Source organism: Solanum tuberosum, unplaced genomic scaffold (assembly GCF_000226075.1).
Source record: "Solanum tuberosum cultivar DM 1-3 516 R44 unplaced genomic scaffold, SolTub_3.0 scf00432, whole genome shotgun sequence".
Taxonomy (NCBI): domain Eukaryota; kingdom Viridiplantae; phylum Streptophyta; class Magnoliopsida; order Solanales; family Solanaceae; genus Solanum; species Solanum tuberosum.
In genome coordinates, this window is record NW_006239355.1 from 237,953 (window position 1) to 265,305 (window position 27,353).

A 27,353-nucleotide genomic window follows, 5' to 3' on the forward strand; every position below is an offset into this window, starting at 1 on the left:
AATAGAAAACGAAAAAACAAACATTAAAAAGGGCCAATCAAGTTTGAACCGGTGACCTCCTGATTTGCGGTCAAATGCTCCATCACTGAGCTATGAACCCTTGATGTTATCAAAACTAGGTTATCATATTTCGTTCGGAAGGTTATCTATTTGACCGACATGTTATCGGTTTGAAGATTGCTATATCGTTAAAGAATCGTTAAAATATTGGTCAATTGACTACTAGTTAATTAGTTATTTCATTGATTCGATTATCGGGTTACCTATTAAGATTACACATGAAATGTTTTCTCTATTGAAAATCACTTACAGACAATGTCATAAACAATCTAATAGGATATTCCAAAATTATTAAGTAATTTTAGCCTAAAAATCAAATCCATCCAATCAAACACGATCTACTAGCTTAGTACAAGTATTAACAACACAATGCGCACGATATTAAAAAAATGTAAAACATAATGAACTTATAAGATTTATCCTTAATTATTATCAGATTATTAGTTAATCCGTCAAAAAAATAAAATTTAAATTGATATGAAATTGATTACAAGATGAAAAATAAAATCAAAACCACTATCAAACTGTTAAACCAACAATTTATTATTAATTAACCTATTAAATATTTTTCGACGCAAATTTAGAGTCTGTTTGACATTGCTTGTTGGGAGGCAGAAACACTTATTTTGAGAAAAACACACTTTTGTTGAAAAATAAGTCGTTTGACAAATCAGTAAAAGTGTTTTTAAATGAAAACAAAAGCAGCTTTTCTGCTATTGGGAATAAGTTAAAAAAATTTGCTTCTTACAAAAAGCAGAAGCAGAAGTAAGAAATTATTTTACCAATATATCTCTTATTAATTAATTAGCATATTTCATAAATTTTGTTAAATTTCATTAAGAATTTTTTTATTTTTATATGATAAATTTTATAATTTATTTTACGTTTATATATTATTATTTTATATATTACATATTATTTTGCAAAATTAAAACAAAAGTAACAACAATATTTTTGCAAGACTTAAAAAAAAGAAAAATAATAATAATTAAATTTTTTAGCCTCCCAAAAAAGGTATATAATATTGATTGAAAATTTAAATGTGTTCATTTTAATTTAATAAAAATAAAAATTTAGTTAATATTTTAATAATAGATATTATAAATAATTTCTCTCTATAAAATAATTTTAATATTAAAAGTACATTAATAAAGATTAGCAAACGCAATTTGTTTATGAAAAATACTTCTCAAACGAATTAGCAAACACAATTTATTTTTTTTCAAAAACACTTTTCTGAAAAGTCATTTTAAAAAAATACTTCTAAAAATAAGTTATTTTTAGTAATAATATCAAAAAAAAAAGAGCAAAAACTATAAAGGGCCCAACCGGGTTCGAACCGGTGACCTCTTGATCTGCAGTCAAATGCTCTACCACTGAGCTATGGACCCTTGATGCTACCAAAGCCCTATATTTTCATCTAACTTCTTCCTTGCCTTCAACCCTGACTTGTTCCCGCCTCCGTTTCTTCTGTCACTCTCCCTCTCCTTCTCCCTCAGTACTGTGAAAGAGAGAAAGCAGAGTATCGCCATGGTTTCGCCGCACGGCATCAAGCTCGCTGTTTATCTCATCTCTTCTTACTTCGGCGATCTTAATGCAGTAATTCTCTCCGCCTTTTCTCCCTATAACCCAAATTCATACGTAACAATTCTTGCACAGACAATTATAGACTAGAAACGCAAACCTATGCCTAAAGATTTCAAAGTTTTAATTTTTCTTCTTCTTGGGAGTGAGAAGATTGTATATAGCATGGGATTGAGGAGAAGCAGTTGTTGTTTTTTCCTTTTTTTCTTTTGGGGTTTTATAAAACATAGCGAATTATTGGTATTGGAATGAAACGGACCCAAGTAGAATGAAATAGATATAGATGATTTGTATAGCCAGCCCAACTAGTTTGATTGAATTCGAGGGTACTGGTAGTTGTTCTTTTTTGGGGTTTTTTCTATCTTTTATGCAGAAACCAAATAGATGTACTTTAATTTCGTTAAAATAATTTGTTGATGATCCCCTTTTTCCTAATTCATCTTCTGATAATTTTTGCAGAAGGTTTGCGACTGTCTGTTGCGAAGAGGAACGCAAACTTTGTATCAGGTAGTAAGTTCCACAGAGCTTACGAGAACAAATGTTAAGAACTGTTTGCTTGTGCTTATTCATCATAATTGTGTTCAAGCCTTTGCACTGCAACAACCAGGTACTAACACTAGTGCTACAAGAACTTTTTTCTCATATTGCAATTAGCTATTCAATTTGAGGATATATAGTGAGAAGTTCCTTGATGTCTGATATATTGCCATTTAGGTGGATTTGGGGAGGAACCAAAAGTTATTACACAATACATGGCACTATTTGACAACATTATACATAAATTGAGGTTCCCTAAGTTTATAGAGATTGTGTCTGAGGAGATGGGGAAAGAGGTCAGTTTTATTGGTTTTGCTTGTTATAATATTTGTCGCCCTATCTTGAGCTGATTATATTTTATATTAATGGTAGTGATTGTGTTTGTGTTTCTAGTGTGAAGAGATTTTTGAAGGGTTGCTTCAGCATGGTAGGCTTACACTCACTGAAATTATAGAAAGATACAAGGAGGCATCGAAACAAGGTGAAACAATATCCTTTCTGTAGTTCTTTGTGAATTATCTTGTAAACTATGATTATGGTTTACTATGATCATAGCTAATCAGTTTAATATGCGAATTTGAGTTCTATTTTGGCTTTTCATTTGTGTTTGCTTCTGTTTTTTCTAAATAAGAAACAACGAGAAGAAGGTTTTTACTAATTTTAAAAGGTAAAAAATCACTTCATTGGAAAATGGTTTTAATTGAAGATGATGGGCAGTATATGAACATACTTCTTGTTTCTAATATTTTATCAAGCAGAAAGAGACATTGACAAAGAACACGTGAGATACACAACATCACCCAAGGGTGTGGCCTAGTGGTCAATGAAGTGGGTTGAGAACCATGAGATCTCAGTTTCAAATCCCAGAAAAGACATAAACACTAGGTGATTTCTTCTCATTTATCCTAGCCTTGGTGGACAAAATTATGTGGTACCTGCTGCCAGTGGGAGGTGGCAGGTATCCGTGAAATTAGTTGAGGTGCACGAAAACTGGCCCAAACACCACGGTTATCAAAAAAATAGTACTCCCTCCGTTTCACAAAGAATGACCTACTTAGACTTGGCACGGAGTTTAAGAAAATAAAGAAGACTTTTGAATCTTGTGGTCTTAAATTAAAGTTGTGTCAAATGTACAAAATTGCCTTTTAATCTTGTGGCCTTAAACATGCCACGTGGAAAGCTGAAATTAAAATGTTTCCAAAAAGGGAAAGAGGTCATTCTTTTTTAAACAAACTAAAAAGGAAAGGAGGTCATTCTTTTTGAAACAGAGGAGTAATAAATTTAATACGATTTTTCACCAAACATTTCATATGTATAAGATTCATATATAAGATTTTTCCTCATTGGCCATATTTTTTAGACATTCGATCGTTGGAAAGAAGCAAATATTACATCTCATTTACTCCTTGGAAGTTGGAAAGCCCTAGGAAGATAATTTTTTTCAAATCTTTGACTGACTTGGAAATTGGAATTAATAATTGTCGTTTAATATGTGGAAGACGAACATGCTAGAATTACTAAGACAATTACTCCTTAAGACTTGGTAACTGAAGATAAAGGTGTGTTTGGTACGAAGGAAGAAATATTTTTAAAAATATTTTTTAATTTTTTCACTTTTGGTTGGTTTAAATGTTCTGAAAAATGTTCAATCTTATGGATCTTACATAAATCACCTTTTCTTCATGCATAAAGACGGAACTACACTAAATCATTACTCAACTAATCAATGAAAGGAGCTGTGAGTGTACAAAATTATTGGCAATTCTTAGTTACATGCCATTTTTTTATGTTCCTGTCTTTAGTTTTGAAGTAAAACACAAGTATTACTTAGTCCAGCAATATGATGCTTTACAAGTGTATAAAATAAATTGCACTTATTACTACAATTGTACTGGAGTTTCTCTTTTCCTTTCTTTTTTCCAGTTTTTGGGGTAAAAGGATCCTTGCTTGGACAGCCCCTGCAACCTTCTCACGCATAACTGAAAATCGAAATAAAGCAAGCCACAAGAAAATGAGGAAGGATGAAAGAAAGGCCTCAAAATTTTCTACAGAGTCAGATACATCTAGTGTCTAGCATCAAGAGAGCATCTATGTTCTTCACATGTACAGCAATTTTTGTCCATCATGGTGTCTAGGCTAGCTTGCATGCACCTTGACTAATTTCACGTAGTACCTGCTATTTCCACTAGCTCAAAGTATTTAGGTAACTCTATCCACCAAGGTTTGGACAGATGGGAAGAAATCACCTAATGTTTTTGCCTCTGCTGGTATTTATCCAGGATCTCATGGTGCTGGACCCACTACATTGATCACTAGACTATATCCTTGGGTGAATACCTAAAGCAATTCTTGAGCTTTATCATCACCCGAAGTTGATTGTGAAATTCAAAGAGCAAGCTTTCCCAATCTATTTCATAACTTCAACTTGCATCTTTATTTGTTTCTTGATTAAAGCTACTTGAACCTGAAGCAACAAACCTTGGGTTGTCAATCTTCGAAAAGGCTAGGCTGCACCTCCTAAACATCTTTCTTGCTTTAAGAATGCCTTGTCATTGCCCAGGAGATTCTAGCGCTGATGCTGCACGGGATAGCTTCAACAGCCTTGTTAACGCTAGATTTGTGGAACGCTGTCCTGCCCCTGATCCACTTCTTGAACCACCTGCTGCAGAAGAAACTGCTGCAAAGAAACGAGGTGCTAAATCTGCCAAGGTACTCTGATGTCAAGTTTATAATATGATGACAACTTCTGTTCAATTTTCTTTCCCATCAAAAGGTTTTTCTTTAGAGTATACCAGTGACCTTGATGACTCCATGTGATGTTTGTTTGCTGCTGCATTCTTGATTTTACTCTAGAAATCTGTGTGATCTTGGCAAACCTTCTTTAGCTGAAGTACTATTTAATTTAGCATGTGCTTTAGTACTGTTAATCATAAACAACAAGTAAATGTGATGGAGATTTTCTATTAGCAACAGAATACTTCTCCATTCTTCTATTAACCAGTAACAGCATACTTCCATTTGTCGTTTGAAGACAGGATTACATGCATTTTTTTGCTGATTGAAATCATAGAAATGACAGTAACCAAGAAAATAGGATAGGAGACAGAATTGACAATGTAAAACGAATACTCCATCTGTTTTAACTTTTAATTATATGTCACTCTTTGTCTCTTTCCATTTCTGGTCATTCCATAATGTTTTGACTCAATTCCATTTCTATCCAACTTTTTCAACTTCCAAGTATTCAATCCATTAACTTCAGTTCTGAACTTTGATGTGATAGTTCCTCTGTCAAACTAATTTTCAACTACTTTTTTTTGGGTCAGAACTACTTTAATATTTCTTACATTGCCACTAATATTATAATACATAAATAAAAAAATGAATATCTTAAACTCCATGCTCAGTCAAATATTGTCATAGAAATGGATGGAGTTGTAGCATAGGAATTAAAGGAATGTAGGTGATGTTCTTCAAATGAACCTGCTTCATTTGCTAACAAGAAGAATAGTGCTTCCTATAGGTTATTTGGGCTGAGGAAGGTGGATGAGAGCATAAGCATCCATGTTCTATAAAATATTCCTGATAGTAAATATAGTGCAGAAAAGGCTGCAGTTTTTAAGTTGATATTTCACTGTTCATGTTCTTGAGTTTATCATTTACCGATGAAAACAGATTCAAGCACAAACCATGGAACAACAAGCCTTAGCAGCAGCAGCTCCAATGGAATCCATGAGATTCTTAGTTGAAGACATCTGGAATGATTCTGTGGAAAGAGCTGACAAAAGGACTACTGATGTGAAATGTGGCATGAAGGTTGGTATGACCTTTTCATTGAAGATAACAATTTTGAAAGTCGGCTGATCTATTATGTTCTGATTTTAGCGGAAGCAAGGTGATTTGGAGTCAAACACAAAAGATTCGGCTACAGGCAAAAAGGAAGTACTTTGGCGTGCCAATTTTGAAGAATTCATTCGCCGCTTGAGACACAAGGTTGGTCTCTCAACTTTTTTATTTGATGAAGTAAGTGGTATTAATAAAGGCATCAAGAAGATGCAAAAATTACAAGATATGGCATTTTAGCTTACAAAAATGACTGGCTCGCTGTACAAAAGGAAACTAAGTCAGGACTAATAAGCTTAATAAAATCCGAAAGATTTGCTGCATTAACAACAGGAACCAAATTGGACCAGCTAAACAAATTGGCAATATACCTGGCCTTCAAAAGACCTGAAGGAGTTAAGACTCCCCATCAAAACATTTCCTGTTCCTTTCTAACCAGAGACACCAAAATATACAAGTGGGTACCATGTTTCAGATCTTCTTGATGGCTTTGTCAACTCTCCATAGGCTCCAACTCTCATAAGCCTCCTTAACTGAGAGGGGTGGGGTTCATTTGAGACCAAAATCGCCAAAAGAAACATGTACAGATATCTGAGGCTACCTTACAGTTAAGGAATAGGTGCCTGTTGGTTTCAGGATCCATTTTGCACATATAGCATCTGCTTGGGAGCTGAAGACAGGCCTCATATAAAGTTGTCCAAGTGAATCGTATAACCTTAGGAGGCAGTTTGGACCTCCAGATGAGCTTCTAGGGTCAATTGTCTATCAAGGGGTTGCTAGAGTACAGCTGATGGTAACCTTCCTTTACTGTGTAGATTCCCCCACTTGAGCTTGTCAACTGCCTGGTGATTGATGTGACACTGCTGAGGTCTTGCAAAAAGGTCTAACAACTCATTCACTTCCCAATCATACATGTTTCTTCTGAATGTCAGATCCCAGTTGTTCCCTTCTCTGTTAGCAGCAATTACAGAGTCGGGATCTTGAGATATGTGCACAAGTTTGGGAAGTCATACTGAGGAGTGGTACTTCCAAGCCATTTGTCCTTACAGAATCTTAAGAGTGAGCCATTGCCTACCTCAAAATGAGTCTGTTGAACAAAGGTGTCCACACTTTTGTAATACCCTTTCAGAGACCCTACTCCATGAGGGAGACTAGAGCCTTCGTGCACCATTGATTCAACCCTCCATGTTTTGCTATGACGACATCTTTCTAGAACCATGCATCCTCCAAGTTGAATTTCCAAAGTCACTTCATCATCATGTCTTTGTTATGAGCTGCAAGATCCTTGATTCCAAGACCTCCTTGATATTTGGTTGAGTCACCTTCTCCCACTTGATGAGGTGTGATTTGTGGCCCTGATTGTTGCCTCCACTGAGGAAGTCTCTCCTTAACTTGCTAAATTATTTAGCAAAAATCAGAAACCTTTACCATTACAGTAGAAATGGTTTAGATAACTTTGTCTCGTCTGACTTTTTATTAGAATTTAAAATCTCCTGTGAATCTCAAGCACTGGTTGGCTATGGAATCACAGCTACATAAAATTGTATGCATTGTAGGCTTGTGTTGCAAATGTGAAAGTACGTGTCAACAATGATGCTGCCGTTGTTCTTGCTGCGACCCTGGAGTTGAGTAGACATTCTGAAACTAAATTGAGAATTGATAACTCAGGTCAGTGAGGATTTCATTTAATGGTCAATAAAGTTTAAACATGATTGTGACCTCTTCCTGGTACTGTTAATGGATAAATAGAAACTAAAATTTGCATTTGTAAAAAAAAAGTGGATAATAATGCTCATGTCTCGACTAGGGGCAGGTTCATGATAACATATGAATCATATGCATATGTTTGAGATGAGGTATAGCCAGCTTCATGACATAAATAGACTTGATATTTTCACATTTACAAAGTCCACTCATTTTTCTTCATAATAAATGGCCCACCAACTTTAATCTCCAGCCTTGCTTTTGAGGCTTTTAGCACCTTGAGTCTTTTGTGAAGGTACATTCATCTTGAATCATGTACAGTTGTATATGGATAAATTTCTAGAGTGAAGCCTGGGCCTTATAGGCCTTTCTAGAGACATGCATAACAGTGGCATGCTTACTTCTTTACTTTTCAGTAGTTGAGTTTTTTTCAAGATAAGATCTCTGGTTGAGTAATTAACAAGTCATTGCCTGCAGTAGAATTGTTTTTTTACATTTTTGTACTTTCTTTGGATATTGTGCCAAAAATTTCCATGTGTTTGTTTCTGGGGAAATGGAGCGATTTGTGTTTATGAATGTCAGATTCATGTTAAGTTGTTTCATTGTAGTGTTAGCATTGTTTTTGAATATCTAGTCTCTTTTCTCCCTTTTTCTTAATGCGTTTGTTATTATATTCTTTATTTGCAGTTCCTCAGTCCATAAATGCTATTTATGATGAGGTGATAAAGAGGGAAGGTGGTCTTGGTATGGACCTGGAGCGTATCAGAGCTTCCCTTGATGATTTAGGATGTGAAGCTCCATTGATGGAAATAGATGAAACTTATAGTGTAGGTATGCATATCTATCAACACATGATTTTTCATTGTAATATAATCTTAAGAAAAAGTTCAAATCCTTGTGGATCCAAGTTTTTGATTTCCCGCTATGACTTAACTGACAGTTATATGTGCACAGATTTGAAGAACATTATTGAACAGGCTCGCATTGAAGAGGTTGGTTACAAAATTATAGACAAGCGATGACCTTCTCAATGTTCTAGAATTGAATTACTTCATCTCTACATGCTATAACTTGCAGGTGGAATCCATTGTATTAAAAAGATATGGGAGGGAGGCCTACAGGATGTTCAGATTACTGTCGAAAGCTGATCGTCTTGTTGAAACGGATAAGGTATCATAGCTTTGTTGAATTATATGTTAATTTAAAGACTACTTAATTTGAAGGCATACTAGATTTCTACAAATTATTGCCTGCATAATTGGCAATGGCGGCACCCAAGGGTGTAGTATATCAATCAATAAAGTGAGTCCAAGGTTTAAACCCCAGTAGAGACAAAAAAATGTGCAAGGTGATTTTTTTCTCGTCTACCTAAGCCTTGGTGGACAAAATTACCCGGTACCTTTACTGGCGGGCAATAGCATGTAATGAAATAGTCGAGTTGCCCACAAACTGGCTCAACCACCTCCACTATGAGAGAATTAAATAAATAGATGACTATGAGACTGCTCTGTACGTGACAGATTTTGTTTATCATGGGCTGTCTTCCCTCTTTCTTTTTAGCCCATAAGAAATCTATTATCAAGTCCAGCTAATGTTGTGAGGGACGAAAAGTGTTTTGATGTAATCATTAAAGCATAGATAGCTCTGTTTTTTCTCTGAAACTGGTTTATATATTTGATGTCAACTTTAATTGATGACCATCATTTCAGATATTCTCCTATTTTTTATTCAATATCTTCATGTATTATCAAAATACCACGCTCGCTTCACCAAGCAATATGCATTGCTCGGTGAAGGGACGAGTGTATATCTCCTTGGTTCTCTAAATTGTAATTTACTCTAGCAAATGTAAATCTTAAAGTAGGCCTTCAAAACATGTAGTCCCCAAATGTTGAGAAAGTGTTTCACAAAACTGAAGTTAAGAACAAAATAATATGATAGATAAAACATTAAGAAAATAGGTAAAAAAATACAACATATTAGAGGATATATCACTTGTTCCATACTTCCATTGATATTCTTTTCACATTGTAGAGGCTCCTGAGAAAGTACGCGTACATGAGAATAGTGTTGAAGTGCACTAGTGACTAGTGTGTGAGAGGGTTTTGTTTATTGGGTGCCACAATTTGTTGATAAATGAGATGATAGCAGTCTTACTATGCTGTAATTATTCAGATTTCAGATACCACATTTGTTGAAAAGAAAGACGCAGTCAAGATTCTATTTAAGCTGTGGAAAGATGACTACTTAGAGATGAAGGTAATATGCTTCCAGTCTTCTGTTGTAGTAATAGAATAATATGTCTTGATTCGATTGCATCCTTAAAATTGAAGACCTTGAGTAGAACAAAACATAACTCAAAACTATTCTGTGGATTTTCTTGCTCTTTTATGCCAATGTTATGGAAGCAGCAAAAATACACTTGGCTTTGCTTCTGTATCTGATAGCTAAAGCTAATGAAGGGAGGGTAAGTTTGTTCGGATACATGCTATAAACTATATTTTATCTCTTCCTAAATAGTAACATGACCACCTCTGGTCTATTCCATGGGGAATTACTGGACACTTGGGGCATACCCTGAAATTCATAGAATAATCTGAAACAAATATATCTTTACGTTTAACAGAAATATCCTTTGGGAAGTTCCATATGCTGTGCACAACTTCGTTACAATTATCTTCTGCTTCGTAGTAGAGATGACGAGATCCATACTAGAAATTAGGGGACTCAAATTTTAGCTGAAGACTGGATGAGGACTTGGGACACCATGAACTCTCTAACCCAACACAATTACCCGAGTACGCAAAGTGGGTGAATCGCTAAGCTCCTCAATAGGAAAATTTACCACTGATTTTGAACACATGATTCTGTTCAAAGGTAAAATCTCAAGAATCAAGTGTGAGGATCATTCTGATTCATCAGAAGTACAGAAGGAGAATGCATGTTTCCTTTTATTATCAGGTAAAGTAACTTTTTTTTTTTTGAGAAAGTTAACTGGTATTATAAACATAGAAGTACACCAATAGTGAACTCCTGTAGTAATTACATCAAAAGTATAGAGGGTTTACCAAAAAGAAACTAAACACCTATCTCCCTCATAAACTATCTAAGAATAGGGTGATGTCCCCCGGATCCTTGGGAATAGAATGGATACACCAAAAGTAAAAGGTCACTAAACAATTCATTTTAATGCTTTGGAAAGGGATGCTCTTGTTCTCAAAACATCTCTGATTTCTCTCACTCCATATTGTCCACCAGATGCAGGCAGGGACAATCTTCCATCTCTCCTTGTGTCCTGACTGATTTCCATCTCTATTCCAACATGCTAGGACTTCTGCAGTATTTCTAGGCATGGTCCATGTGATACCTCTTCGTTTAATGAAATACTTCCATAGCTTCTCAGTCACTTTACAATGCAAAAAAAGATGGTTTATTGTCTCTGTCTCAGATTCACAAAAAAAACATCTGGAGCATAAGTCCTTTCCTCTTTTCATTAAGTTATCCTGTGTAGTAATTACATCAAAAGTATAGAGGGTTTACCAAAAAGAAACTAAACACCTATCTCCCTCATAAACTATCTAAGAATAGGGTGATGTCCCCCGGATCCTTGGGAATAGAATGGATACACCAAAAGTAAAAGGTCACTAAACAATTCATTTTAATGCTTTGGAAAGGGATGCTCTTGTTCTCAAAACATCTCTGATTTCTCTCACTCCATATTGTCCACCAGATGCAGGCAGGGACAATCTTCCATCTCTCCTTGTGTCCTGACTGATTTCCATCTCTATTCCAACATGCTAGGACTTCTGCAGTATTTCTAGGCATGGTCCATGTGATACCTCTTCGGTTAATGAAATTCACTTTACAATGAAGTTTCTTAATAAAGTAACTTTTATTAACAAACTTCAGAAAAGTACCAATACATAGGATAGCAGTTACATATTGAACTCCTGCATAGCCATGACATCTAAAAACTGAACCAGGTCGTCTACTACACTTCCCTTCCACTGAAATTACAAATTTTGCTAGCATCTATTTTTAACATTGGAATGTGGAGCCTATGATCTTCAAAACATCTTTTGCTTATTTCATAGAGGACTGGTCGTCCATATCTTCTTTGTCCCTTCGCTTACCTGTTGACTCTGCCACTTTCCCACAGACTTCTAATACTATCAGGCATTACCCATTTAACACCATAGATATTTAGGAAGAGATTCCATATCTGTCCAGTTTGTGGAGGAATAAACGGTGTACAGATTCCTGAATTTCTTACAGTAAAAAACCCTGCTGTGTAAGGCATATCCTCTTCTCTTTAGCATATTCTGAGTAAGACATCTGTTCAGGGCCGCAATCCACCCAAAACCAGCAGCTTTTGTATGTGTTTTGATCTTCCAAAGCACCTTCCAAGGTCATGATACCTCCCACCAACCAGTTTGTTGTCAAAGAAGTTCGTAGCAGCTTTTAACAGAATATCTCTCATATTTACTGGCCCTCCATATCTGAATCCACTTTGTTTTCATCCAAGGTTGTAGGTTCTAGAAGATTGAGTAGTTGACAGGCATCTTGCATTTCCCAAACATTGAAGTTTCTTCTGAAGTTTGGTTGCTAGGCTGCTTCTGAATTACAATCTGCAATAGTACAGAGTTTTTTTTTTTTTTGTAGAAATACTATATAAATGGGGAGCATTTTCCATCAGTTTCTCTTCTCCAGCCTGATACATCTGTAGGAATCTAGTTTTGCTCCCGTATCCAATCTCCACCTTATGTTTTGTTGTAAGATAGGCCATAAACTACTTATATATTTCCACAAACTAGCACCTGCATAGGCAACCATTAGACTAGGAGAATGCTTGTTTCCTCCTGCTGGGTTTCTTTCTATGAGCAGATTCCTACTCTATTCAAAATAAAAAATGAAATGGAATTCAAATTGGCCGACAAAAAGAAACTGCAGAAAGCTACTAACTAGTCAAATCCCTTTTTCAGCAGCAATTCTCTCACCATCTTTTGAAGGCTCTATCCACAGTGAAGCAGAAAAGTAATGCGGACAATAATGAAGCTTCAGAGTGCAGATAAATATCACAATAACTGTCACTATAGGATTCAATTAAGTAGGTATGTTAGGTAGCATAAATGCCTACTTATGCAACTATGAATTTCTACTTGTTGTCCTTTTCAACGGAGTGCTACATTATATAATTTGTTAATCTATGAAGTTCTATGATCTAAACAGATGGCCATGCTTTTCCATCTAGATATAGAAGGTTGATGGCATTTGAAACGCCCTGATAGGCTTGCGGGACAAAATAAAAAGTAAAATGATAAGCTCCGAATTGTGTTATTTTCCAACTGTGGCTTGCATTGAAGAAAGCTTTCTTCTTCTTATCTCTGTACATATGTACGCATACATGCATGTACGAGCACATGCATACACACACATATTATATATAAAGATTGCATTGAACAAAGTTTGTAGTACATACTAATGATGTTCCCATTCTCTGCAGAAAGTTATTGCACGTGCAGCAAAGCAATCAGAATTCATTCTGTGGAAAATTAATAAGCAGTCTCTTTGGGAACATATTCTAGATGAAATGTACCATGCTGCCCTTAATTTGAGATTGAGAATAACACATGAGAAAGAACAGGAAAAAGAGGTTTGTTTACAGATCTATCTTATCAAGTTTTTACTTTGTATCTATTGCTTGCTTATTTTTGTGTTGCATTCATCTTGTATCATCATTAACTTTGCAAGTATGGGTGAGTAGATGTCTGTTAATGAACCAAATAATTAGTTATCTTTTGATTGCGGCAACCGTATGTATTTGCATTCATCTTCATTTTAGGTCCGGCATCTTCTGACGAAAGATGATTGAGTGAGATCAAAGTTCTCCCTTTGTTCATCTAAGACAGACATATCAATTTGCTATGAATTGGTCAGCCTACAGAGTGGCACGAACCATAAAGGAGTTCAAAGGGAACAAAATAGTCTTTCTAGTTCTACTTTGAGACATGAACCACTTATGTCAAGTGGCACTTGAGTGTGAATTAGTTATCTACTCTGTTATTAAACATAGTAGTTCTTTCACTTTTTCCTGTTGCTGGCAGATTAAGGTTCTCAAACACTAAAGAAAACCATGAATGTGCATACATCAAGAATGATATTCTGGAAAAGAACTTGTTATTGCTTGTTTCCCTTCAATCAGGATGGAACATTAACCAAGAAAGGGAATATGAAGCTATCTGTTTGATTTATGTTTGAGATCTGGTAGATGGGGCATATTATTCCAGACGGGGGAAATCATTAATCATCTATTCTGTCATGTAAACATGCATGTCGAGATAGAGTAAAAGTATCTAGAGAAATCTTAATTAAAATTTACAACCAAATACACTTTGACTGTTGGTTTTTTTCAAGGATGGTGGAACAAAAAGGTTAATAGTATTGATTGAAAATGTCTCTCAATAGTTTTATTAAGCATAGGAGAGTTTTATGTAGTCAACTTCAAAACATAATTTGCAGAAAATCTACATAATGAAAATTCAAAAAGCTGAAATTCAACAAACTAATACAACCTAATAGAAATTTTTAGATAACTAAGCAATTTATTATGCAAAAAAAATTACTGCAGTAACTGAAAGCAAATTTCAACACTTCTCCCCTGCTTCAGTTGCTACAATCTAAAAAAACTGCTCCTCAATTTTTGCCTTTGCGGTTGGTGCTAAATTCTTTTAAGTGCTTTTGAACTTGCACACTTCTGTAACATGACTTTTTCATCTTCTTCTTGAACTCAATATCCATGCCTTTTTTATCACATGCTACAAGTATTTTTCAGTAACAATTTCGTTGTTTTGTGATTGGAAGTAATTGTATAACTTTTCTTGTCAAATGGAAGAGAATTAAGCATGCATTTTGTTAAGTTGCTTTTTGACTTCATCTTCACTTACCAACTACAATGATTTTCATCTATGAAGATTTGTGGGTCTTTCAAAGAGATATGTATGCTTGTCATGATTAAAAATAAATATGGATAAAATATTGTATTAGGTTAAAATAGGTATTGGTTGAAAGTAGTTGTGCGTTAAAAGAAATATAGTTAAAATTTTGAAAATTGGTATTAGAGCCCAAGCGTTAAAAATAGGCAAGAGTTAACACAATGCTCATGCGTTTAAAAAATCATTAGTTGCTAATCGGTTGAAATTAGATTTGGGTTAAAAACGGTGAAAAATCATTTTTCTTTGATGAACTCACTGATCCATTAAGATCAATGGTCTTTGGATACCACTGTCAGTTCTTTTAAGAAGATTGAAAATACCTCTCAAATTTTTTATCAAACATGGGCTTTAAATAGTCAACTTGGAAACATAATCTCCATAAAATTTAAATTCATCCCAAAAATAAGCAACTTATTGTGCTAAAAAATTATGCAGCAACTAAAAGCAAATTTCGGCAGATAGGTTGTAGAAAGTTGAGGTAATGCCTTAACAGGGAGAGATCAGGTCATTAGTAGAGGTAACACCTTTGTGCATGTGCAGTTACTGTTTTCCCTCAAGTGGAAGGAATGATCTCTTGGGCTGTATAACTGTTCAAGATATAACTTTTTCTAGACCATAAATCCAAAATATATGTTGGTTTTGCTTAACAGAATGTTGTCTGGATTCAATTTTTCAGATGTAATAGAGTGTTCTAACCCTGAGGGGGAGAAGAGGGCTTCACATTGGCTTGGTTACTTGTTCAAGTCAAGTTGCATAACATTTTTCTTTCATTTGTTTGTTACTATATCTTGCCATTAACTTCATTGTCATGCCCACCACTTTGCTTGCTACACACCTATTGCAAGGTTTTCTCCCCTTCATTCTTTCTCTTGTCGGAAGCAGATACTCGCAAAAAAAAAATATTCTCAAAGGAATGACAGCTAAAATCAGCCTTGTTGCATGATCTGGCAATCTATTATATTTATGTTGTGCATTTACCTTCCCTTTGGTTGTATGATGAGATTGAACTTAAAAGGAGAAGTTAGGATTCAATTGTTGTTATTTACCTTTCCTCTTCAGTGAGTATTAGTGGATTCATCACATGTACTAATGTGTTGAGTTTTGGTTGTTACTTTTGCCAGATTCTTCAGATGCCCAAAGATAAGCTGGTAGGAGAATTGGGCAACAAATACATGCGCCTAAGAAAAGTTTGCATTGTTCTGGAATCTTCCCTAATGAATCTTGATGATTCTCTCATGCTCTTCCATGACTTCTAAAATGATAAATTTACATTCCCACCTTGCTTCCCTGACCGTACTTACCCCTTTTTATTATTAGAATTTAGGATCTTGCATTCAACATCTCATCAACAAGTATTTTAATGTGTGCACTCTATTTTATTTCTTGAATTATGAGGAGACTTATTAACAAGTCTTTGTACTGTCTAGTTTGTTGAGTTCCCGCCTATTTTTCGGTTATGGCAGTTAGCATATACATGGCCAATCCTTATGATTTGACATAAATCTTATTAAACAATGACTGACCTTTTTACCAACACAAATATGAGCCACTCTAAAATAATATATAAATGTTATAAGGATTACCATATTTAGGCTCATTTGTTTGCACTACTACTTAATAGAGGGTTGAATTTGAATGGTTTAGACATCAAATTATTAAGTGTATTTGTTTTCATTAAGATTTAAGCACTTAATAGGTCTTAATCATTAAGACCTAGACAAGAGCATTAATATTATTAAGAGGTATTCTTGTATGGATAATATTCACCATCACTTTATGCACAATCAACGGCCACCACCACTGACTACCTCCACCATTGTCAATCATCATCGCCGTCTCTGTCATCACGACTATTACGGTTGCTAACTATTACTGGCAGTTGCTATTGCACTTATACTTATCTTCTCCATTGTTATGATTATATCTACTGTCACCATCGATACCATCTCTGTAGCCTCTGCCGCTGCCACCGTCTTTATAACTGCCGCCACCTCCACCACTATTAACACTATAGTCAATTCCTACTACCAACATACTTCGTTATCATAACTAACACTTCACTAACTACCACCATATATTCTTCGATCATCACCACCACCATTACTATTGGTCACTATCATAATTGTGGTCAATCTCTACTACCAACTATCTCTGTCATCATAAGTAGCATTGTCGTCAACTATCACAAACACATCACCAACTATCATACTTTCTTGAGCCACAACCATCAACACCGTCAACTACTAATATCAATTAACTTCATCATTACTATTACTAACACCACCATCAATCACCATCATAATGACAGTCACCACAACACCAACCACCTCCATCGTCACAACTATCACTACCATTATTGCTGGCCACTAACAATTACTATTATCGTCACCACCATCACTACAAACTATCTCCACCGTCACTAACTTGATAAGCGCTTTATCTTTTTAATTGAAAAATGAATTTATTTTATTAATTTTATTTAAATATTTAATTAATTTTTATTTGAATTGTATAGTTATTATGTATGTATAAAGAAATTATGTACATTCAGGTATTGAAAAATAAATAGTTTTAATCATTTAGTGTTCAGATCTAGAGACAACATCTTAATCACTCATATGTGCATTCACATTCAGACATTTAAATTTTAATGAAATGAGGCTTTAAATATGAGCAACTTAAAAAAATGACTGTAATTTGGACATAATTAGAAATTTATAGCTATAGTTTTGGATATTTATAATTCATAGCCACAAATTTATTGAGGAAATTGATGAGCAAGATTGGGGAGATGGAGGAGAGAGGCAACTAAGATTTGGGAACAAATATAGGCTATATCCTTGTATTTATTCACTTTTGTATTCATTCGCGATACATAATACAAAAATAAGATTGATACGAGTTATATTACTAGCATGCACATTTATATCACTTGTATTCATTCGTAATACAAAAATACAAGGTGATATTGCTTGTATCACTTGTATTAATAGTGATACAATTGATGAAATTGATCCATGTATCTTTCATCCTCTTTTTTTCTATGTATTTTATTTCATGTATTTGATAGATTATAATTGATATAGACACACAAATTAAAATATATCCAACACCGGAAGATAACAGCGTATAAGAATTTTAGATGATTTTTTTAAAAAAAAATTAAATTTCATCAAACACAAAAATTTGTACCCAAAAAAAAGAAGAGAAAAAGATGACTAAATAAAATGAGTAAATATATAATTGATACAAACACATAAAAAATATCAAAAAAAAAGAAGAAGCTAAAGGAAGAACAAATAAAACTGGAAATTGAGAAAAGAGGCAGTGAGAGAGGCAGGGGGGTGGGTGTTGGGAGGGAGAAAACAATTTATTTTTTTATAACTAACAGATTTCATTGATTACCAAGTGACTTAGTTACAATTTCAGCACCACTATAACATAGTCTGTAGTGGCGGAGTTAGAATTTTTAATAAAGAGTTTAAAATTTGAAGATTGAGAAAGAAGAAAGATGCTAGAAAAAGTGAAGTATAATTATAAAATAATTTTTTTAATGTATAGTTATGTATCGTAAATAAATAACATATATTTTCTAAATCATGTAGTTATTTCTTTAAATATATATAATATTATTTATCAATTTATTATTAACATTACTATTCTTTATATTTATAACTTCTCGCTTAATAAATAAATTAGATAAATATTACATTTAATATCATTAATCCTAAGTTGCATTATTATCGAGACAACTGAATGACTTAACAATTTTCTTTTTTTAGTTTCATGTTAATTTAACAAATAATTTAAGTAATTTTTTCTCCTTGATAAAAGTAAACAATATATAAGTTACTATAATTTTGTATATTCTATAGAATTATTGTTCATGTTTCGCACTAGAATCAGTAATTTCCTTTCCTACTTCTTTATTTTGTTTCATTTTACATTGTTTGTTATATTTTTTTTAAAGTTTCATTTCATTTTTTTTAAATATTATTTATTTTATGTGAATATACTTAACAAGATACAAAATTTAATAACAACAAAATGAAAGTTAAATTTTAAATCTTGAATGTCATTGTATTAATTTATGATTATAAAATCATGTCGTCGAGAATAATGTATGAAATTTGAAATTATAGAAAATGACATTATTTTGAAAAGATCACAAAAAAATTGTGATATAGTATTTTATTTTTTTTGGTTTTCCACCCGGTTTTAAATTTGGATTTGCGTCAAAAAGTCTCATATTGAGGATAAAGCGAAGGAGTACTTATCACTCAATCACAATCTTTTTGATTGTGATGAAATAGTTGCACTAGTGATAAGCAAAAATAGATAGTATACTTAATTAGTTAGAAATTATATATTTTAGATGTGTGATTGTATAGATAGATAAATTTATATTAAAAAAATAGCATATAATAAGTATCAAAACTTCTTGATGATGACATTTACTGGCAATTGATAAATGTCGCATATTTCGAAATAAGATGCACTAATTAATGCATGGATGCAATAATTAATGTATTGATGCATATTTAGATACTTTCGTTTCTAATTACTTGTTCACATTTGAATTGACACACCTATTAAAAAAAATTATTGACATAATGAGTTTACCATTTTACCCCTATTAATTATGAGGTGGATGAATTAAAAACTTAAGGTTTTCAAAAAGTTATACATTTTTCAAAGTAATTAATTGAGAGTATAATAGGTAAAAAATAATTGTCCTTTCTTGATTTGTCAAAATGGACAAGTAATTAGGGACAACTAAAAAGGAAAAAGTGGACAAGTAATTAAGGACAGAGGGAGTATCAATTACATTATATATATATACTAGATATTTGATATTGAATACACTGATGAAATTGATATCAAGTATACAAGACGAAATTAATACCGAATACAATGAAATGCAATTAATTTTGAATACACAAATACATAAAATCGATAATGAATACACAGATATATGAAATTATAAAAATTGGATACATTGTGAAATACATATATAAAGAAGGAGAGGACCGAGTGACGGAGAAAGGCAACATATCTCAAATATATGCAAATCACGCTCGAATATAATGTACTCCCTTCGTCCCTTTTTATATGTCATCCCTTTCTATAAATAGTTGATCCATAATATTTGTCATTTCATAAATCAATGTATAAATTACCATATTGTTCTTTTTTATCCTTGTGAGTTATTAGCCTTGAAAATATATATATTTGACCAACTTAGAAAAACTAAGTAAATGATTCATGTTCAATGGTTAAATTAATTAATCAAAATAAATTAATTCATATTCATTGATTGAAAACTTAAGTTCCAAAAAAATTAAATAAGGGTAGAAGAGTAAAATTACATCATTTTTAATGTAAGTGCAAAGTAAAAAGGTGACATATAAAAAGGAACGGATGAAGTATTTGACACTTAATTTAACTCACATGTATTTGAGATTATATTCAAAATAATATTGGAAAACTGTTATTTCAGCATATAATTACCATCAATAATGGAGTAGTATATATTGATTGTGTTTACTGTCTGTTAATTCAAGGGAAATGTGTATCCATTATTAAGTGCTTCATAACGAAAAGGCAAATGTGTATCCAGTAACAGGTAGTAATTCTGTTGGTGTGATCAAAAGATTATATAACAGTGTCACTGCAAAGTTGGAATGAAAAAGAAGTGAAGATAGAAAAATACATGCGTAGAACCAGAAAATTATCTTCAAGTATCTCAGCTACTTCTTCAATTGACGATAAATTCAAACCCTAAATTACCAGTTCTCGTATGTGAAGAAGACTCCAAAATGACTTCTCTGACAATGGCATGCTGCCCCAATTCTTTTCAGCTTCGATTAGCATTCAGCTGCAGAAAACCTCCGGATGTGTTCTCCGGTATGCGTGTTAGAAACCTGGAGCGTCGTCGGATTCATTTGTTTCTGTTTGCTGGGAATAACAGGACAAATGATAGTAATTGTGTTGGAACGAGAAATACGTGGCTGAATTCTACGTCCTCAGATGATGGTTTGGGTGGATGGTCTGAAACTGATGATGTTGCTGAAAAATCCGTTGATTCCAAGGGGGAGAAGCAGTCGTTTGCAGGTGAGTGAGTGCTTTATGCTGAATGAAGTGGAATTGATAGAGAGGATCCTATTGCAGACTTCATCTGGTTTGGGGATTTTTGATTTAATAAATGTCTTGATTGAGCTTGTGGTGAAGTACCTTTACTTTTGACTCTGAGAATTATATTGCCGTCTTATGCATTCTGTGTTCAACTGTAGAATGCATCAACAACATACACACTATAATTCCACAAAGTGGAGTCTCGGGAGGTCGGAAAAAGAATCAATGACAGTGAAGGAGCCATGGAAAAATACTATAAGCATTCTGGACAGTAACTATACAAATTAATATGATATTCAAAGTATAAGAAACAACAAAGTGTAACATAAATCCAAGTGCAAGAAACTGCAGACTGCATCCATCAATCAATTGACTATTTCTCAATATCTAATTAGTTGGAGTCAGTTATATCAATCGTGTATCCTTTAGAGGATTATTTATTATGGTTAAGACTATTTTATAGCCATCAACCTACCACAATCTCTTCCTTTATCTGGGCTGTGGACATTTATGCTTTATGAAGCTCACATAGACGACCGATTTAACTGCATAATGCATATTAATCTTTGGAGTGATTAAATAAAAAATAAAAAAAATCTTTGGAGTGATAGATTCTTCTTTGTTCTCTTATGGACAAATAACACTTTCAGCACATCTTTTTTCTAGGTATTGTGGTAGCAGGAGCAGCTGGTGTTATCCTTGTGACTGCGCTTACTTTTGCTGCCTTGTGTATTGGCAAGCGGAACTCAACAAGTGAGTTTATCTGTCACCTTCTCTGGGGACCGAGAGCCACTCATTTCAAGGGGAGCACATTTATTGGAACAATGATGAGATAAAGAATCTAGCAAACACATTTCATTAGTATGTGGTTAAGAATTACTCCTTTCGTATCAACAAATGGTCTTTGAAAGAGCCTCTGTAAGACATGTCTAACAGGTTTTCCTAATAGTTGGATCCATTAGAGATGAAACTGAGTCAACATCTGCTTTCATTTTGGGAAGTTTTATTTTGCAATAATCATCACATATGAGGAGGGTTTAAGTAGTCATAAAAAGGCTACTAACCATTGCAGTTGAGCAACTTCAGTTCAGATATCTGTGGTTCCTTGTTATAGCAGTTTGGTTGTGTAACTATGCCACCTTTGTTTGTTAATTTGAACAGCAGACAATAACAATGCATGTCCTTAGTACTTTTTCTTGAAAGCTGCTAGCTAGTTTGATTCATGACTTTCAAGTGCATGTACACAGGAGTGAAACATCAGAGGGAACCTTTAACAGCGCTACAAGAAATGCCAATGGCTTCTGATAATCACGACGACACAGTTGAAGATGGGAAATTTTTAGAGAACAGTCGAATGGAAAAAGGTATAAATAATGATCTTTCTTTATATGCAGAAAATGATGGAACTATTGAAAAAGTAGAATTAGTGAATTAGTGAAGATATGATCTTTCTGGCAAGTTGCTTGCTGCCTCAAGCTTTGAAAACAAGGAAGATAGTCTTGTTGCTGGAAAAATAGAACCAACAAATGAACCAGGGGAGAAGGAGTTCAGTGATGCCAAATTAGATGTAGCATCAGTCCTAAATCCCAATGGAACAGATTAAATTGATAACCAAGAGGAAGTATCTAGTTTAGAAGGACTAGGAGATTCCAACACTTCATCAGACAAACCTCCTATTGAGCCTTTGATCATCAATATCTCATTAAATCCACAGTCAGAAACACTTTTAGAACCCAAGATTATGCATCAAGAGTGTTTGGAGATTACAAGCTCAATTTCAGTCAAGAATGTCGACCACGGCGATATATCAGAGGTCTCAAAACCAAAGAAGATAAGTCATCTTTATAAGTGCATAATTTTTAAAAGGAGACAAATGGTCTAGAACAATGTCAGCGTCAGTAATAACTTGTGACCAACTTGAAAAACAATTTTAAGGATATCAATGGAAGAGGATCTTCTGTTAACTCAATAGATTCTGGTGATGTATTTACCTTTGTTGGTATACCTGCTCCATCTACTACCTCTGCAGTTCTGCAGGCACTTCCTAGGAAGGTTCTGGTACCTGCCGCTGTTGATCAAGTCCAAGGTCAGGCACTAGCAGCATTACAAGTTTTAAAGGTACTTAAAGATTACTTTTCCTTCATTGGAAGAATTCTCTGTTTCAAGTTCTCTGATTTACATTTTCCTTAAAACAAAATCTTGAGGTAAACCATGCACCTCAGAAATCTGGAGCCAAACAATGGCCTTTCCCACTTTGCTCTCTTGATGACTCTCAACACCAACATCATGAATTTACTTCGAAGGATATTTTTTCCATGTAACTGCAAGTTTGGTTCAACAAAATTTCGTTAGTATGGAGTAAGATCTTACCTTTCCACATGTGAAGTGTTCCTCTCTGAAAATAGTATAGAAGCATTGCCCTGTTTTAATTGACAAGAAAGATATGGGTAGATAAGTGTTGGTAAAAACAAAAAGTTTGATGGGCAATATCCTTCTGAAAATTTCCTTATGGAAAACGTGTATCTTCCATAATCTCTCTTACCTACGAAAAATGATGGGTTTTGATGACTTTTATTTACCATACTTACAACCAATCAATATCTATATTAACGGCCCTTATTTTATTGTTTGGATGAAGATACTAGTAGAGTTTGTCTATTTTGGCTGAAGTAAATAAAGGAATGTGCTTAAAAAATTTACTGCCTGAAACTCTTGAAGGCATTTGGCCATGAATTTTTTTTATTTTTTTCCGGTAAATAAGATAGCAGAATCTTATACTTATGTTCTTTCAGGGATCAGATAACAGAGTGTCTATGCAAAGTAGAACAAGGTCACTTGGTGCAAGTGCAACCATCTTGTACTGAGATATTATGGGTCAAAACCATAATAGGATTCGATATGTTTGATGTATAGCTTTAGATATGAAGGATAGATTTCTCTTTGCTACTGTAAGTAAACCTGTTGGCCAGTTGGATTACTTCATCACTATAACTGTTTAGAAGCACTCCTCCTGCTGCCCTAGGTTGAGTCACCAGGAAGGTGGAATGCCTTAGTGCTTTGCACCTTGTTGGACAAAGGGCATGCCTAGAATAAGATTGTCATAATATGCCACAGAATGAAAAGAAAACTGAAGGCAGACTTTTCTGAGTTCTACTTCTGTCCCTCTACCACCTCCTACCACCCAATACAATTAACCCTACACTCTCATGAATAGTCTCACAATGTATTTAGAATGAAAATTCAAACATGTGTTGATATGATCGTATTCAATTCATGTTTCATTCTTGAGAGACTTAAATATGTTGCATAACATTAATGGGAAAAACTCTTTAATCCCATGTTGTTTTTGCAGTTGTGCACATAAAGAGTTCTGCTACTGGTTTTGAATATTTAAATTCTAGGTTATTGAGGCTGATGTCCAACCTGGAGACCTTTGTACTCGACGTGAATATGCTCGCTGGTTGGTGAGTGCTAGTAGCGTTCTATCAAGGTTTACCTGTCTAATCTTCATAAACTTCTACATGGTTGATCTTGTCGTGCTTTTTACCACTTGAAAATAAAGTGATTACCTATGAGGAATAGCGGGTGCTTTTGAATTATTTTACAGAACCAATGCCTCAAAGGTTTACCCTGCAATGTACATTGAGAATGTTACTGAACTTGCCTTCGATGATATTACGCTTGATGATCCAGACTTCCCTTCCATACAAGGTAGAGCTTCAGAATCATCGATTTTCTTCTCAGAATTCTGCTTTTACTTCTGTTAAATACTTTGAAGTTGCTGTCTGTGAATGCCAATTATTTCCAGGCTTGGCTGAAGCAGGTCTAATTTCGAGCAAGCTCTCAAGACATGACAAGAAGTCATCTTCATATCCTGACCAAAGTCCCTTCTTCTTCACTCCCGAAAGGTATAATACTGCTCAAAATAACTTCTCTTTGTTCTACCCTCTCTTCATCAATAGCACCTTACATTTGATGTCATATGAGTATTGCTACTTTTCTTATTCTTAGATCTCTATATCATTTTATTTGCTGATAAATATTGACCCTGGTATTCTTACAGGCTAACTTCATGTCAGTGCTAATATAGTTTTGAGGCCAAATAGTATTCCCCAAAATCCGGTTCCACTTATAACATTAAAGTTTTTTATTGCAGTCCTTTATCACGTCAGGATCTTGTCAGTTGGAAGATGGCCCTAGAGAAAAGACAGCTTCCAGTAGTTGACCAGAAGGTTGCATACAAATCGATAAAAATGTTGGTTTTACCTTGTTTATGACACATAACAGTGACTAATCAGTAGGTGCAACAATCTCTTATTTATGGGCAGTCCCTGCAGAAGGTCTCTGGATGGATAGATACTGACAAGATTCATCCAGATGCATGGCCAGCACTGGTAGCTGACTTGTCATCAGGTGAAAGGGGAATAATAGCCCTTGCATTTGGTAAGTTCTGTTCACTGCAATCATTTCTGACATGAATCATCTTATTCATGAGAAATGAAAAGTATTATTATTTGCCAACCTATCAATACAGGATATACAAGACTCTTCCAGCCATATAAACCTGTGACAAAAGGTCAAGCCGTTATTGCCCTAGCAACTGGTGAAGCTTCTGACACCATTGTTGAGGTACTTTCGCGCATTGAGGCTGAGTCAATTGCTGAAAAAGCTGTTGCATCATATAATTCTCTGGCAGCTCAAGTTGAGAAAGATGTGAATGCAAGTTTTGAGAAGGAATTCATATTGGAAAAGAAAAGGGTTGATACAATAAAGAAGTTGGCTGAGGAAGCAAGGCAAGAGTTGGAAAGCTTGAGAGCTGAGCGGAAAGCAGAGCATCTTGTAGTTATGAAGGAACGAGCTGCTGTTGATTCGGAACTGGAAGTTCTTTCCAGGTTCAGACATGAGGTAGAGGAACAATTGCAGAGCCTTAAGAGTGACAAAATAGATATCTCATATGAAAAGGAAAGGCTTGGCAAGTTACATAGAGATGCAGAAATTGAAAACCAAGAGATTGCACGGTTACAATATGAGCTTGAGGTTGAAAGGAAAGCATTATCCATAGCTAGGTAAGAAACATATTGTTAAAATTCATGGCTTGAGTTCTCTTCTCTAATCAGATATCAATCTGCATAATTGATTCACTGTACCTGGATGGCTCATGGCTCTGGTAAGGTGAGTAAATTACCTGGCTAGTTAATCAATCACACTGTATGTTTGACATTTAGATTTCTGGGAAGTTGCAACAACATGATGTATCATGAGAGTCAGTTCTGCTTGAATACAGTCTTTCCTGATGTTGCCACCACCATCTCCTCTGGTCTTTTATTCTAAACCTTATTAACTTGAATTTTGTTTTGTCAAAAGTATAAGTTGGTCGCATTTGTTAAAGCATAGCTGACAATGGGGCAAAGTGGCCCTGGCTATATCAAAGCCGCTGATATTCTGCACTTGCATGTTTCATGTTGAAACATTTCAGTCATCTTTTATTTGGTTCAACAATTTAATACTAATGCTAAAAAATATTCCACACTTTTCAGTTGCATTTCACCTTTAGCTCATCATGTTTTAATCTTGCACCCAGAGCTTGGGCTGAAGGTGAGGCTAAAAGAGCTAGAGAGCGAGCAAAAACACTGGAGGCGGCTAAAAACCGTTGGGAGAGACAAGGCATCAACAAAGTGATAGTTGACAATGACATACAAGAAGATTTGAATATTGATGTTACATGGCTCAGTGCAGGAAATCAGTCAGTTGAAGAGAGTCTGAATAGAACTGAAAGTTTGATGGACAAGCTCAAGGAAATGGCTGATACTGTAAGAGCGAAGTCAAAAGAGACAATTCATAAAATAATGGAAAAGATACTCTTTGTGATATCTGTGTTGAAGGAATGGGCACAGAAAAGCAGACACACAAATGGCAGAGCTAAAGGATAACGTCCTCGAAGATGGGTGGCTCCGTCAACAAGCAATGCAACATAGAGCAGTTGATATTGGCTCAGGTTTCACGGATGGAAAGAAACAATTTTGCTGGAGATTGCAAGAAAGGAGTATCACATATATTCAAGACGTGACTGAACTCAATATTGCATATTCTTGTATCAGTCTTGTACTAACCAAAATAATCATATCCATATACTAGGGAAATTTACCCTCTATAAACTGAAGTGATGTTATGTGCTTCACTCGTTGTTCTCTGGAGACAACCATATTTGGAACACAATGGTGCTTTAGTTTCCTGAAACTTACAGATGAAATAATTCATCTTTCAGCCAAAGTTTACAGCAGTGGCTTGTTTTCCCTATTGTGTTGCGCAATTTTGTTGTCCACTGGAGCAAAGTTAATCTCTTAGGGGTCGTTTGGTAGAATGTATAAGAATAATGCAAAATAGGGTGTATTAGTAATGCTTGCATTAGTAGTGTTTGCATTAGTAATGCCTGCATTAGTTATGCAAGTATTATTTCTTATACATTGTTTGGTTTGATGTATTAAAAATAACAAATCT

The 27,353-nt window shown here is 34.5% G+C and overlaps 2 protein-coding genes and 1 non-coding gene across 6 annotated transcripts; 2 read left to right on the forward strand and 1 right to left on the reverse strand.

Moving 5' to 3' along the window:
- Positions 1-1,379: 1,379 nt before the first annotated feature.
- TRNAC-GCA (transfer RNA cysteine (anticodon GCA)) lies at positions 1,380-1,451 on the reverse strand. Its single transcript has one exon. It is a non-coding gene; the product is annotated as a tRNA-Cys (tRNA).
- Positions 1,452-1,475: 24 nt separating this feature from the next.
- Positions 1,476-16,146, forward strand: LOC102597386 (DNA-directed RNA polymerase III subunit RPC3). The gene is made up of 14 exons (XM_006363257.2): positions 1,476-1,659; positions 2,104-2,251; positions 2,359-2,477; positions 2,575-2,662; positions 4,742-4,890; positions 5,857-5,997; positions 6,067-6,174; positions 7,581-7,692; positions 8,416-8,559; positions 8,683-8,720; positions 8,806-8,898; positions 9,904-9,987; positions 13,232-13,381; positions 15,842-16,146. The coding sequence occupies exons 1-14, from the start codon at positions 1,591-1,593 to the stop codon at positions 15,974-15,976; spliced, it is 1,578 nt and encodes a 525-aa protein (XP_006363319.1). The 5' UTR covers positions 1,476-1,590; the 3' UTR covers positions 15,977-16,146.
- Positions 16,147-20,288: 4,142 nt separating this feature from the next.
- LOC102597707 (uncharacterized) lies at positions 20,289-27,130 on the forward strand. Of its 4 annotated transcripts, none has more exons than XM_006363258.2 (11): positions 20,289-20,834; positions 21,522-21,608; positions 22,103-22,219; positions 22,885-22,973; positions 24,257-24,345; positions 24,463-24,566; positions 24,664-24,763; positions 25,012-25,087; positions 25,184-25,298; positions 25,390-25,921; positions 26,437-27,130. In XM_006363258.2, the coding sequence occupies exons 1-11, from the start codon at positions 20,540-20,542 to the stop codon at positions 26,783-26,785; spliced, it is 1,953 nt and encodes a 650-aa protein (XP_006363320.1). In that variant the 5' UTR covers positions 20,289-20,539; the 3' UTR covers positions 26,786-27,130. The 4 variants fall into 4 exon arrangements, with proteins under 4 accessions (XP_006363320.1, XP_015158876.1, XP_015158878.1 ...); XM_015303390.1 differs by having other exon boundaries at positions 24,679-24,763; XM_015303392.1 differs by having other exon boundaries at positions 20,763-20,834; positions 21,014-21,716.
- Positions 27,131-27,353: the final 223 nt, after the last annotated feature.

What these genes read in the sequence shown, in the direction of transcription:
- LOC102597707 (XM_006363258.2), top strand. Translation starts at nt 20,540, where the DNA reads ATGACTTCTCTGACAATGGCATGCTGCCCCAATTCTTTTCAGCTTCGA. An exon ending in CAGCATTACAAGTTTTAAAG is followed by an intron (nt 22,974 to 24,256) that starts GTACTTAAAGAT and finishes TTTAAATTCTAG; the next exon opens with GTTATTGAGGCTGATGTCCA. An exon ending in AGACTTCCCTTCCATACAAG is followed by an intron (nt 24,567 to 24,663) that starts GTAGAGCTTCAG and finishes AATTATTTCCAG; the next exon opens with GCTTGGCTGAAGCAGGTCTA.
- LOC102597386 (XM_006363257.2), top strand. Translation starts at nt 1,591, where the DNA reads ATGGTTTCGCCGCACGGCATCAAGCTCGCTGTTTATCTCATCTCTTCT. An exon ending in ACTTCGGCGATCTTAATGCA is followed by an intron (nt 1,660 to 2,103) that starts GTAATTCTCTCC and finishes TAATTTTTGCAG; the next exon opens with AAGGTTTGCGACTGTCTGTT. An exon ending in CTTTGCACTGCAACAACCAG is followed by an intron (nt 2,252 to 2,358) that starts GTACTAACACTA and finishes ATTGCCATTTAG; the next exon opens with GTGGATTTGGGGAGGAACCA.